Source organism: Carcharodon carcharias, chromosome 16 (assembly GCF_017639515.1).
Source record: "Carcharodon carcharias isolate sCarCar2 chromosome 16, sCarCar2.pri, whole genome shotgun sequence".
Lineage (NCBI taxonomy): Eukaryota > Metazoa > Chordata > Chondrichthyes > Lamniformes > Lamnidae > Carcharodon > Carcharodon carcharias.
The window spans coordinates 75561087-75572900 of record NC_054482.1 but is presented as its reverse complement, the minus strand read 5'-3'; the positions used below and the strand labels follow the sequence as shown (position 1 = coordinate 75572900).

Here is an 11814-nt window from a genome sequence, read left to right as displayed (position 1 = left end):
ATCAGAAGAAAATTGGTGAGGAAAGAGGAACAGTTTATGTATAGTTACAGAATTTTACAGACAGTTGTCCTTTTTAAATTTCACCAGTTATGCTAGTTGAAAAGCAACATATTTATATCACACTTCTAATGTTGAAAAATGTCAAGGCACTCAAAATTGAAAATGGCCATTTGATGCAAAATGGCTACAAGGAATCTAAAACCATAGCCAACGGGGTGAATTTTAAGAAATATTAGTTTAGCAAGGAAATGCCAACATATGGAGCCTATTGGTTGAAGGCACAGCTGTCAAGGGTAGAGGTGGAATCCTGGAGATGGTCATACAGGAAACAGTGAAACCGTAGAAATGTTCAACCTCCATAAAAGAGAATTTTAAAATTTGACATGTTGAAGATTAGGTGTCAACGAAGACAGGAGTGATATTTTGCTTGCCTACATGTGCAATAGGATCTAGGCAACAGAGGCTTGGCTAAGCTTAAGTTTATTAAAACAGTTGAATCTAGACATAAAACATGCAGATGGGGAGAGATGGAATAGCTGGCCCTGTGATAAAGATAAGGCGACAGAAGTTCAGTTCAGTGTTGAATGGGACATTTTTTTTTTTAGTCTGAATCATAGACTGCCTAGAAGTAGGATGCAGTCAGTGTCAAGGACATGTGGTCAGGGCTGAAGATGGCATCAGTCTTACCATTGTTCAGCTGGAGCATTATGCAGCTCTTTCTGAATGTTGGACAGGCAGACTAATAGAACGTGCAGGAGGGGTCAAGATAGCTGTAGCATTGCCCGTGTCTGCAGGTAAGAGAGCCCAGGGACAGCAGGTGGTTGAGGGAAAGCACTGCTGGAGATGCTCTAGCTATAAAGAACGGAACAAATTGAGTGCTGTCATATCATGCTGAGTAACAGAGTGGCAGTGTTTAAAGAAGAATGGCATGGTCAATCATATTAAGGATTGTAGTGCTCGAAAAAGAATAATGAGCCACCATCAGGGAATATTGTTTAAGACTTTTATCAAGGCTGTTTACATGCAAAGCTGATTGAAAGGATTCAAAGAGGGAACTGCAGAAAGATAAGCACAGCTAGGGAGGTGAAAATGCCCTCAAGAACTTGAAAGGAAATATTTTCTGCCTGAAACTCCCACGTGTGAAGGAATAGTTAAGGTCGACTTATTTATTTTTTGACTGAAGGGGTAAGAGTTTGTATTTTGAAGAGTAGGGTAATTGTGGAAGTTTTGAAAGGCCCGAGGAGAGGTTACTATTTACACATTCAACAAATGTGGAAGCTAGGAAGGAAATCTGGATGATCAGCAGTTGAATGGATCTGGCTCCCCCCTCCTGAATACCTGCTCAAGAAAAGAATTGCGATTAGCTTGAACATTCTTCTGCTGTCTCAGTTTTTAAAAATATTTTTGTATAAATGGTGAATATGCATGACCTAGTGGGAGAGCTGGATGTGAGAAACTGACTCCAGCAGGATACTGGTGAAAAAATGTGAAATCTAGCTCCTTCAGTGATCCGGTGGTTTCAACAGAGTCCTGGTCATCAGTTCAGCAGGCTTATAACTGAAGATCTGAAAGGAGTAACTGGAAACTTTCACTTAGCCTTGGCCTGTTTTACAAACTGCACATCAGAAGCAAATCCAGCAACAGTCACCCATAATAAATGAACACATCAGCTGAACGAGAAAAACAGCTGGGCTCAATGGAGTTCAAGTCAGTTTGTGTGCATTCACTGGCATAAGTGAGGGACAGGAAAATCTGTCCCCATAACACCAAATCAGTTCCCCAAAGCCAATTAGAATTTACAGAAAGTAGAATACAAAGTAAAATCATAATTATTTTAATAGAATGGTTTTAAAATGAGGTATTGATGGCAAGAGTCCCTCCGAGCAAAAAAAAATCATAAAACCAAATGATACTTTAAAACATTTACCTGTACAAGCAATATGAATGACAAAAACAAGCATTAATACAAAGTAGTTTGGCAATTTCAAATGCCAGTTTCCCCTGAAGGAGTCATCAGCATTTTGTACAAGACTTAAGGATCAAACATGTTTAAGCTAATAATAGTTCAGCTTTTCCACACATCAACTCATTCTTTATAAAGTATGAGTGACATCCAGATTAAGTAAACATTTCGTAAGCAGCATTTATTCAAGCATAAGCTGCTTCTGATAGAACAAAACATCTGCAAAGACAATACCACAAACCACACCAACACTCCACTGTGATATATTCTTCCTGCACCTAGTTTACAGAAATGTTTAATAGCATACACAGTTTCAATCAAGGAAGTTCTCTTCATAGTCTTCAGAAATAAAAGGTTATGTGTTGCACATTTCTCTGTAAATGAAACATCGTCCACCTGTTTGAAAATAAATGTGTATTAATTTGAGACTTGTTACTGTTTCACTATAGTATTCAAATCTAATTTTGCACATCTCTTCGAATATTGCACAGAGTTTGAAGAATAATTGAGAGTCACTATTAGGGTGTTTTTTTTTAAAAAACTGTCCGTCAGTCAGTCAGTCATTCTTCCCAGTGCTGGTTGCCATTTACAATCATTGCTGACTAATTTTGCAAAGTTTTCATCACTAGGAAGCTGTAAGACTCAGTTCTGACTCCAATTGAAATTTCACCTCAGCAGATAAAATAGATTTCATTTGCCAACGGTATAGTGAACTCCCTTCATTAAGGTCACAAATAGCAGGGAGATCTCTTCTATAATCTTGTCCAAGATGAATAGAGCTGAACTCTTATCAAGTTACACCTTTAACATTACAAGTGCAGTATTCAGCTGGAACTCTGCAAGAACCCAACAGAAAGCTGCAGTGTCAGAAGTACAGTATCCAGGACCTAGCAAGTGCCAAACCAATAAGATAAAAAGGATTTGAACACAAAAATTACAAAGGATGTACCTTCGACAATACCTGATTATATATACCAGACAGGTGTATATACACACCTGTCTGGTCCAACTCAACATTAAAACACAGGTAACAAACATTTAGCATGGTAAACATACAGATTCCACTTACAATATTCACCTATGGATAGCAGCATTACTCTATTTTTAGGGCACTGAGTAATTAGAGGGGAAAGAATGCTTTCAAAAAGAAAAAAAGTCTTTAAAATAATGCTAGATAAAAGGTTTTAGAATATGTTTACTATAAGTAAATGTTTTGAAGGGTGTTCCCAGAAGAACCTAAAACATGCCTCCACTTGAGGACCACACTTAAATACACCAGACATGAAGGAGAAATGGAAAACTAAGTTGTTAAACTTTTTATGTAGAAGGATTTCAACAATTTATAACAAAATGGATTTTAGTATGGGACTATAAAATAAATTTCAGTGTTTAAATGGAAGCCAAATGAGAAAAATAAGGAAAGTAGAAATGGAAAAGGTGAAGAAATATACCTAGGAGTTTACATGTATAATTCCCTGAAAGTCTGAGTGCAAATAAATAAAGCTATAAGGTTAAGGGTCAACAGCACCTTATAAATAGGGGCACAGAGCTTGAGTTAAGGGACAAATTTTGACTGATGGTTTGGGGCACTACATTATAGAATGGATATTAAAGCCATAGAGAACATAAAATAATAATCCTTCCTCTATTCAAAAAGCAGAATACTCATGCTGGAAATCTGAAATAAAAACAGGAAATACTTGAAATACAAAGGAGATTATGGCAGTATCTGTGGAGAGAAACAGGATTAATGTTTCAGGTCTAGCTTTTCATCAGAATTGGGAAAAGTTAGAGATGTAATAAGTTTTGAGCAAGGGATGGGTGGGACAAGGAAGGTCTGCTCAGGCTTTTCTTTGGTCCTTGATCCTTTGTATATGTTGTATCACTAAAGAAAGCAAGGAAAGATAATAGGAATTTTTTTTCAAAAATTGGAGCATGGATTGGTTTGCCACGAACTGAAGCAGAGACTACTGCATCTTAAGAAAAAAATGGATAAAACATTGAAGCAGAGGAAAATACAAGGCTATCAGAAGGGAAGTGGGATTGTTTTAGATTGTAGTAGTAAAGAGCCAGCAAATATATAATGGATCAAATGACTATCTTCTGTGTATAATTGTATGATATTACTTATAAAGACAATACATTTTACAATATGATAATGATATTTTAAACTCTTTAGAAACATTGTTTGGATTCAGACATGCCAGTCAGAAGGATTTCTTCTACCACTTATTCTAAGATCCTGCAGAATCAGGATTACAAATCTCTCTTCCCTCCATTTCAATTGACAAAATTATATTAATATTTTTGTAGAGATTTTAAGGAATTTACAAGTTAACAAACACTTCTTAAAAAATACTTACTAGTACAATCTGTCCAAAACATCTGCTTACTGCTTAAACCACACTGTGCTTAGCTTGTAGCTTTTTGTGGCAGGAGGAGGAGACCTTCCCATGGCGCATAATATATTTCTCCAAACTTTCAATAATGCTTATAACAATCCGTAGAACATCTGGTGAAATCTGAGGATGGTTCTTAATGTTGTACAGTTTCTGCATTCCACCCTCTTCGATCAGCATGCTACAGTACCTGGGTGCTGTAGAATGGACCATAAAAAGTTGGATGTTATTCTTGAATCTCATGAAATAAAAGTAGTCTCTGCTAGAATATATCATATACGATAGATAATTAACAGACTCCAAAGCGAAGACTGCTCTGTCTCCAGTAATTCAACTGGCTAATGATATGAAATTCAATGAGACAATTTTACCTGAACCCAACCTGTGGGAAACTGATGGGAACAGATTGGCAGCGCTTTTTATTCACTATTGGCCAACCCATGTCAGTCAGTTTCTCACCTGGTGAGGTAGGTTAAAATTATTTTTATGTTATATGACAGAGCAGTTTGAAAATCATCAAATAAGTTAATTATGCCATCCTGGTTCGAATTTTATGATAAATTGTGGCGAGAGAGAAATGAAACAGCATTTCATTACCAGCCAAGAACAAAAGGTTATTAAATATTGTTACTCCAATTAGACTTCATTACAAAGGATTTTTGAAAAATGTGAGAAACCAGAAAAATGGTTCACTTCATAACCTAAATTTTCAAAGTCAAGTTTTAAAACATACACTAATTCTGTTCAAGCATAATAAACATGCAAAATCGAGCATTGCTGCACTTTGTCCACCTACCATTTTTGCTACAGACATGCTGCATTGCCCAAACAGCCCAAATCTGCACACCCGGTGTATCAGAGCATTCCAACAATGGAAAAAATGGACTGAATGACCTGGAAATAAATTTTTACTCCATGTTAGCAGAAAGGAAAAAGGAAAAAAATCTGCAAGTTCTTAGTAAAAAATTACATTACATTCACAAAACTGAGGCAAATTAAGTTTGAACTGTTGAGTCAGGTCATTTTCATATTCGGTTTCATTCTCCTCTCCCTGAAGCACTGTGCTCATTTAACATTCATATGAATCTTTACTCATACACACATTTTCCACTTCTGATACTAATTTGCCCATAATTACAAATTCATAGAACTGCTGTAGCAAGGCCAATGATAATAAAAGTTATTTCCATTTATGTTCACATGCCCAAAGCACTGTACAGTCTACAGGTTTTTTTTTTTTAATTGTCACTGTCATAATATAGGAAAATGTGGTAATATGCAACACAGCAAGGTCCCACAAACAGCATGAGGTAATCTATTTGAGTGGTGTTGGAGAGGGATAAAATGGAGAATTCCCCTGCTCTTTGAATAACGCCATGGGATTTTTCATCTCCACTAGTGGGAACAGAGTGCCACAACTTAATGTCTCATACAAGAGAAGGCACTGTTGACATTGCAGTGCTCAGTACTGCATTGGTGTCAGTTCACGTTACGTTCTAAAGTTTTTAGAGGCTTGAAACCTTCTAATCGTATAAACTGTACAAGTAACTTTAAAAAATGAACGCTGACAAGGAATTTGGATACTGAGATATTTTGAAATTGGCTTTAAAACAAAAATACACAGAACTTGGCTTATCCCTCAATCCCAAGTGCATAACTCACTGTGGGGTTGGGGACAGGAAACCATCACCAAGTGCGCTATCAAAAACACGAACATACCTGTAAGCTACCATCTCACAATCTGGAGTCGGCCAATTTAGAATGACAGAATGCTGAAAAGAAAAAGAAAGTTAGCTAACTACCTTTAGATAAAAAAGGCAAAATGGTTGTTCTTTAGAAATTAGTAGGACAAAAGGTGTTTGCTATATGTACTGGGTGATTGCAGAATAAATCATTTCAGTTGTACTTGTGTTCAAGAGATCAGAGTTGCTCATCTCTTAAAACTTAGTTCTTTAGCACATGTGTACATGGCACTAAGAAAAAAAAGTCAAATAACTAATGGTTTTACAGAAAATGAAGAATGTCTGTCATGCTGCAAATGTGGAAGTTAAAACTCAGCACTTAGTGATCTGTGAACAAGGTGGCCTAATTTTCATGTCACATCAACAGCAGTTCAATCAAGCTTTTTTCTCCGACTTTTATTTTAAAAAGATTAGCACAGTGGTTTCAAGTGATCACATAAAGCAGACTATTTAAGTTGTACAATTATTGGGGGTGGAGACGAGTCAAAGTTTTGTGAATTTTAGATAAACATGTTTATCTAACAGTTCTGCCACTCCCTGACTCCAGTGATGGAAATATACAGTATCTCATTGCAATTCAAATGCAGCCTCTGCAGTATGATAACATAAAAGAAAATTCTCACATTCAAGCTGTTTTATTTGAGAATTCACCTATCACTTACTGTTCCGAATTGGAAAAGAACAGTAAAATGGACAGAAGGAGATTTAATCTCTCCATCTATTTTAGTATTAAATGTAGCAGGTGGCCTACCATCTTTAACAGACTTAAGATCTCAAATTATTAGTTTTTCTTGTCGCTCCCCTCCACCTCATGGTGAAGTGCACTTTTAGTTGACAATAACTTGTGGAAAGTGCAAGAAAAAAAAGACTTTAAAATCTCTGACTGGATACGCCTTATTAATTGTTTCCCACCACAGTTTCTAACAGATAAAATCATTTCATATTTTAAAACTTATAAATGAGGTGACTATTTTAAAACAAGAAAGTAACTAGCAATGTAACATTCAACAATAAAACACTCATTGGACTGGACTTCAGAGTCAGCTCTGAAAGTCCAGTGCTTGACTGAGCTCGAAGAAAGCTTCCTACAAGGATCCAGCGATCTCTGGAGTGTGGATTTCCTCTTTCCCCTCTTTGGTGTGGATCTGGCAACAAGTCAAGAGGTGTCCAGGATGCCAGCAGCAGTGGTGTCTTCAAATAGGGTCAGCAGCCTATTGTATCAAAGCGTTCTCAAACAGCAATCCAGGCAGTAAAATGTGCTGAATCCCTTCACTTTTAATTGTAAATTTTACAGAAAGCAAAGTAAATGATTGGGTTATGCAGATGGGATTAAGATAGAAGCTAAAATATCAAATAAGCTTTTTAAAAAAAAGTGGATTTATCATAATTACTCAGGCCCGGTGAGAGATTTTAGCAATAATTATGAACTTGGCTAGCAAAGAGAGTATTGAAATAGTCATCTACAGATCACAAAGGCATAGATGAGGGTTTTAATAGTAGATTAGCTGTGCCCTTATGGTGGTAGTGGGATGGGGGAGGAGTTAGATGATGCTACATCAGTGAAAGTAGGCATTCTTGGTGATAGAGTGAATGTGGTCAGAAGCTCAGCTGTGGGTTAAACAGGACAGCAAGGTTGCAAGTGATCTGATTCAGCCTCAGAATGGTGGCCAGGGAGAGTGATGGAACCACAAACAAATGAACAAGGTTTGTTGTAGAGACCAAGAACCATGGCTTTGGTTTTCTCAATATATAGTTGGAAGGAAATTCTGCTCATCCAATGTTGGACGGGCACCGTGACAAATCAAACAGTGAATGAGTCCCTCAGCTGATAAATCAGTGCTCCTCCATGTTGAACACCACTTGGAGGGAGCACTGAGGGTGGCAAGGACACAGAATGTACTCTGGGTGGGGGACTTTAATGTCCATCACCAAGAGTGGCTCGGTGGCACCAGTACGAACCGAGCTAGCCAAGTCCTGAAGGACATAGCTGCTAGACTGGGTCTGCAGCAGGTGGTGAGGGAACCAACAAGAGGGAAAATCATACTTGACCTCATCCTCACCAACCTGCCTGCCGTAATTGCATCTGTCCAGTATTGGTAGGAGTGACCACCACACAGTCCTTGTGGTGACGAAGTCCCGCCTTCACATCGAGGATACCCTCCAACATGTTGTATGGCATTACCACTGTGCTAAATGGGTTAGACTTTGAACAGATCTAGCAACTTAAGACTGGGTATCCATGAAGCATTGTGGGCCATCAGCAGCAGAATTGTACTCGAACACAACATGTAACCTCATGGCCTGGCATATCCCCCACTCTACCATCATCATCAAGCCAGGGGATCAACTCCAGTTCAATGAAGAGTGCAGGAGGGCATGCCAGGAGCAGCACCAGGCATACCTAAAAACGAGGTGTCAACCTGGTGAAGCTATAACACAGGACTACTTGTGTGCCAAGCAGCATACGCAGCAAATGATGTACAGAACCAAGTAATCCCACAACCAATGGATCAGATCTAAGCTCTGCAGATCTGCCACATCCAGTCGTGAATGGTGGTGGACAATTAAACAAGTCACTGGAGGAGGCGGCTCCACAAATATCCCCATCCTCAAATGATAGGGGAGTGCGGCACATCAGTGCAAAAGGTAAGGCTGAAGCATTTGCTACAATCTTCAGCCAGAAATGCTGAGTGGATGATCCATCTCAGCCTCCTCTGGAGGTCCCCACCATCAGAGATGCCAGTTCTCAGATAATTCAATTCACTCCACGTGATAATCAAGAAACGGCTGAAGACAATGGATACTGCAAAGGCTATATGCCCTGACAATATTCCGGCCACAGCACTGAAGACTTGTTTTCCAGGACTTGCCGTGCTGCTAAGCAAGCTGTCCCAGTACACCTACAACATTGGCATCTACCCGGCAATATGGAAAATTGCCCAGGTATGTCCTGTACACAAAAAGCTGGACAAATCCAACCTGGCCAACTATTGCCCCATCAGTCTACTTTCGATCATTGGTAAAGTGATGGAAGGGGTCATCAACAGTGCTATCAAGCAGCACTTGCTTAGCAATAACCTGCTCACTGATGTCCATTATGGGTTCTGCCAGGGCCACTCAGCTCCTGATCTCATTACAGCCTTGGCTCTAACACGGACAAAAGAGCAGAACTCCCGAGGTGAGGAAAGTGTGATTGCCTTTGACATCAAGGCCGCATTTGACCGAGTGTGGCATCAAGGAGGCCTAGCAAAACTAGAGTCAATGGGATTAGGGGAAAACTCTCCACTGGTTAGAGTCATACCCAGCACAAAGAAAGATGGAGGTCAGCCATCTCAACAGGCATTCCTCAGGGTAGTATCCTCAGCCCAACCATCTTCAGCTGCTTCATCAATGAACTTTCTTCCATCATGAGATCAGAAGTGGGGACGTTTGCCGATAATTGCACAATGTTCAGCACCATTCGCGACTCCTCAGATACTGAAGCAGTCCATATCGAAATGTAGCAAGACCTGGACAATATCCAGGCTTGGGTTTGACAAGTGGTAAGTAACATTCGTACCAGGCAATGATCATCTCCAACAAGGGAGAATCTAACCATCGCCCCTTGACATTCCCATCACCGAATGCCCCACTATCAATATCCTAAGGGTTACCATTGACCAGAAACTGAACTATCCTTATAAATATCGTGGCTATAAGAGCGGGTCAGAGGCTAGGAATTCTGTGATGAGTAACTCACCTCCCGATTTCCCAAAGCTTGTCCAACATCTACAAGGCACAAGTCATGAGGGCATGATGAAATACTCCCCACTTGCCTGGATGAGGGCAGCTCCCACAGCACTCAAGAAGCTTGACATCACCCAGGACAAAGCAGCCGGCTTGACTGGCACCATATCCACAAACATCCACTCCCTCCACCACTGTCAAACAGCAGCAGCAGTGTGTACCATCTACAAGATGCACTGGAGAAATTCACCAAAGCTCTTTAGAAAGCACCTTCCAAACCCACGACCACTACCATCTAGAAGGACAAGGGCCGCAGAAAGAAGGGAACACCACATGAAAGTTCCCCAAGTCACTCACCATCCTGACTTGGAAATATATCATTCCTTCATTGTCACGGGTCAAAATCCTGGAACTCCCTAACAGCACCGTGGGTGTACCTACACCACATGGACTGCAAGAGGGGACCAAGGGCAGATTGGTGAGGTCATATCTGGAGTGCTGTGTACTGGTTTGGTCTCCTTATTTGAAAATAAATATAACTGCATTAGAAGCAGTTCAGCGAAGGTTCACTCCACTCATTCCTCGGATGAAGGGCTTATTTAATGAAGGTTGAACAGGTTGGACCTATGCCCAGTGGAGTTTAGAAGAATGACAGGTGATCTTATTGAAACATACAAGATCCTAAGGGGGACTTGACAGATACTGAAAGAATGTTTCCTCTTGTGGGGAGACCGGAATTACTGGACAGGAGTTTGAAAATAAGGAGCACTTTTATTCCAGCACTGTTTTTATTATTAAAAATAATAGATCTCCCTTTTGAGGCAGAGATGAGGAGACATTTTTTCTCTCAGAGGGTTGTTAGGCCGTGGAATTATCTTCTCCAGTCAGCAGTGGAGGCTGGGTCATTGAATTTATTCAAGGCCTAGTTAAATAGATTTTTGATAGTCAAGGGAATCAAGGGTCTAAAGAGGAGTCGTCATAGAATCGTTACAGCACTGGAGGAGGCCATTCAGCCCTTAATGCCAGTCTCCCAAGGAGCAAATTCACAAGCTGCCACTCCCTCCACACCCTCTCCCCACATCCCTGCAGATGGGCAGAGAAGTGGCAAATAGAATTCAACCCAGAGAAGTGTGAGGTGATGCATTTGGGAAGATCAAACAAGGCAAAGGAATAAACAATAGAGGGGAGGACACAGAGTGCAGGGGAAATGAGAGACCTTGGAGTGTGTCATGCTGAGAAGGAATCAAGATCTTAAAAATTTGTTTCTCTTCCATATTCTCCTGTTAAATTCTGTTTTTAAAAATGGACAGAGGCTAACTCAACTTCCTGGAATGTGACACCCCTAGCACTGTATCAACATTCCAGCCAAGCCAACACACAAAGGGCTACTAGACAAGACATCTGCACCAGCCAGCTCTGGACAAGAATATTTTGCTGTATCTTCAACTGACTCAACCAAGTTCCAGGACAAAGGCCAGGAATTCTGCCAGGCAAAGCCTCCTGAAAGAACCTTCACTGGACATTGACTTACTGGACTTTACTTACGTGAATTAATGCCAATACATTTGATTTTTTTTTAAAAAGTAACTCACAATTTGTAACCACTTTCCCTTTCTTTCTGTGCCTTTCCACCTTGTATGCTTGCGAGTGTGAATGTGTGTCATGATCCATCCCTTGGGTTTTGAATGTGTTAATAAATTCTAGTTTTGTTTCACCTTAAAAAATTTGCTGTGGGGTTATTTTTAACGTTGGCCTTCATAAACTGGGGTTTGGGAAACACACCATGGCCCATTTCAAAGGGAAAGGATACTAGGGGAAACAAGTTAACTTAGAAATTAAAACTACTGCTGTCACAGGCAGAAGAGGAGAACAGTAATAATAATAATAATTCAATCCTACTCACTCTCGAGTCCATAACAGAGTGCAAGAATCATATTGCACTTAAAATGTTAACAATTCTCTCTCTACAGATGCTACAGGACCT

The 11814-nt window shown here is 39.8% G+C and overlaps 1 protein-coding gene across 2 annotated transcripts in view; it reads right to left on the bottom strand.

Annotated features, from left to right (window-relative positions):
• Positions 1-12: 12 nt before the first annotated feature.
• Positions 13-11814, bottom strand: part of zyg11 (zyg-11 homolog (C. elegans)) — a 55416-nt gene continuing 43614 nt past the window's right edge. For both annotated transcript variants that reach the window (XM_041208202.1, XM_041208203.1), the window contains 4 exons: positions 6082-6134; positions 5159-5256; positions 4327-4559; positions 13-2359 (listed from right to left, as the gene is read on the bottom strand). In XM_041208202.1, coding sequence (XP_041064136.1) covers positions 4360-4559; positions 5159-5256; positions 6082-6134 — 351 coding nt within the window. In that variant the 3' untranslated portion in view covers positions 13-2359; positions 4327-4359. The remainder of the gene's footprint in view (positions 2360-4326; positions 4560-5158; positions 5257-6081; positions 6135-11814) is intronic.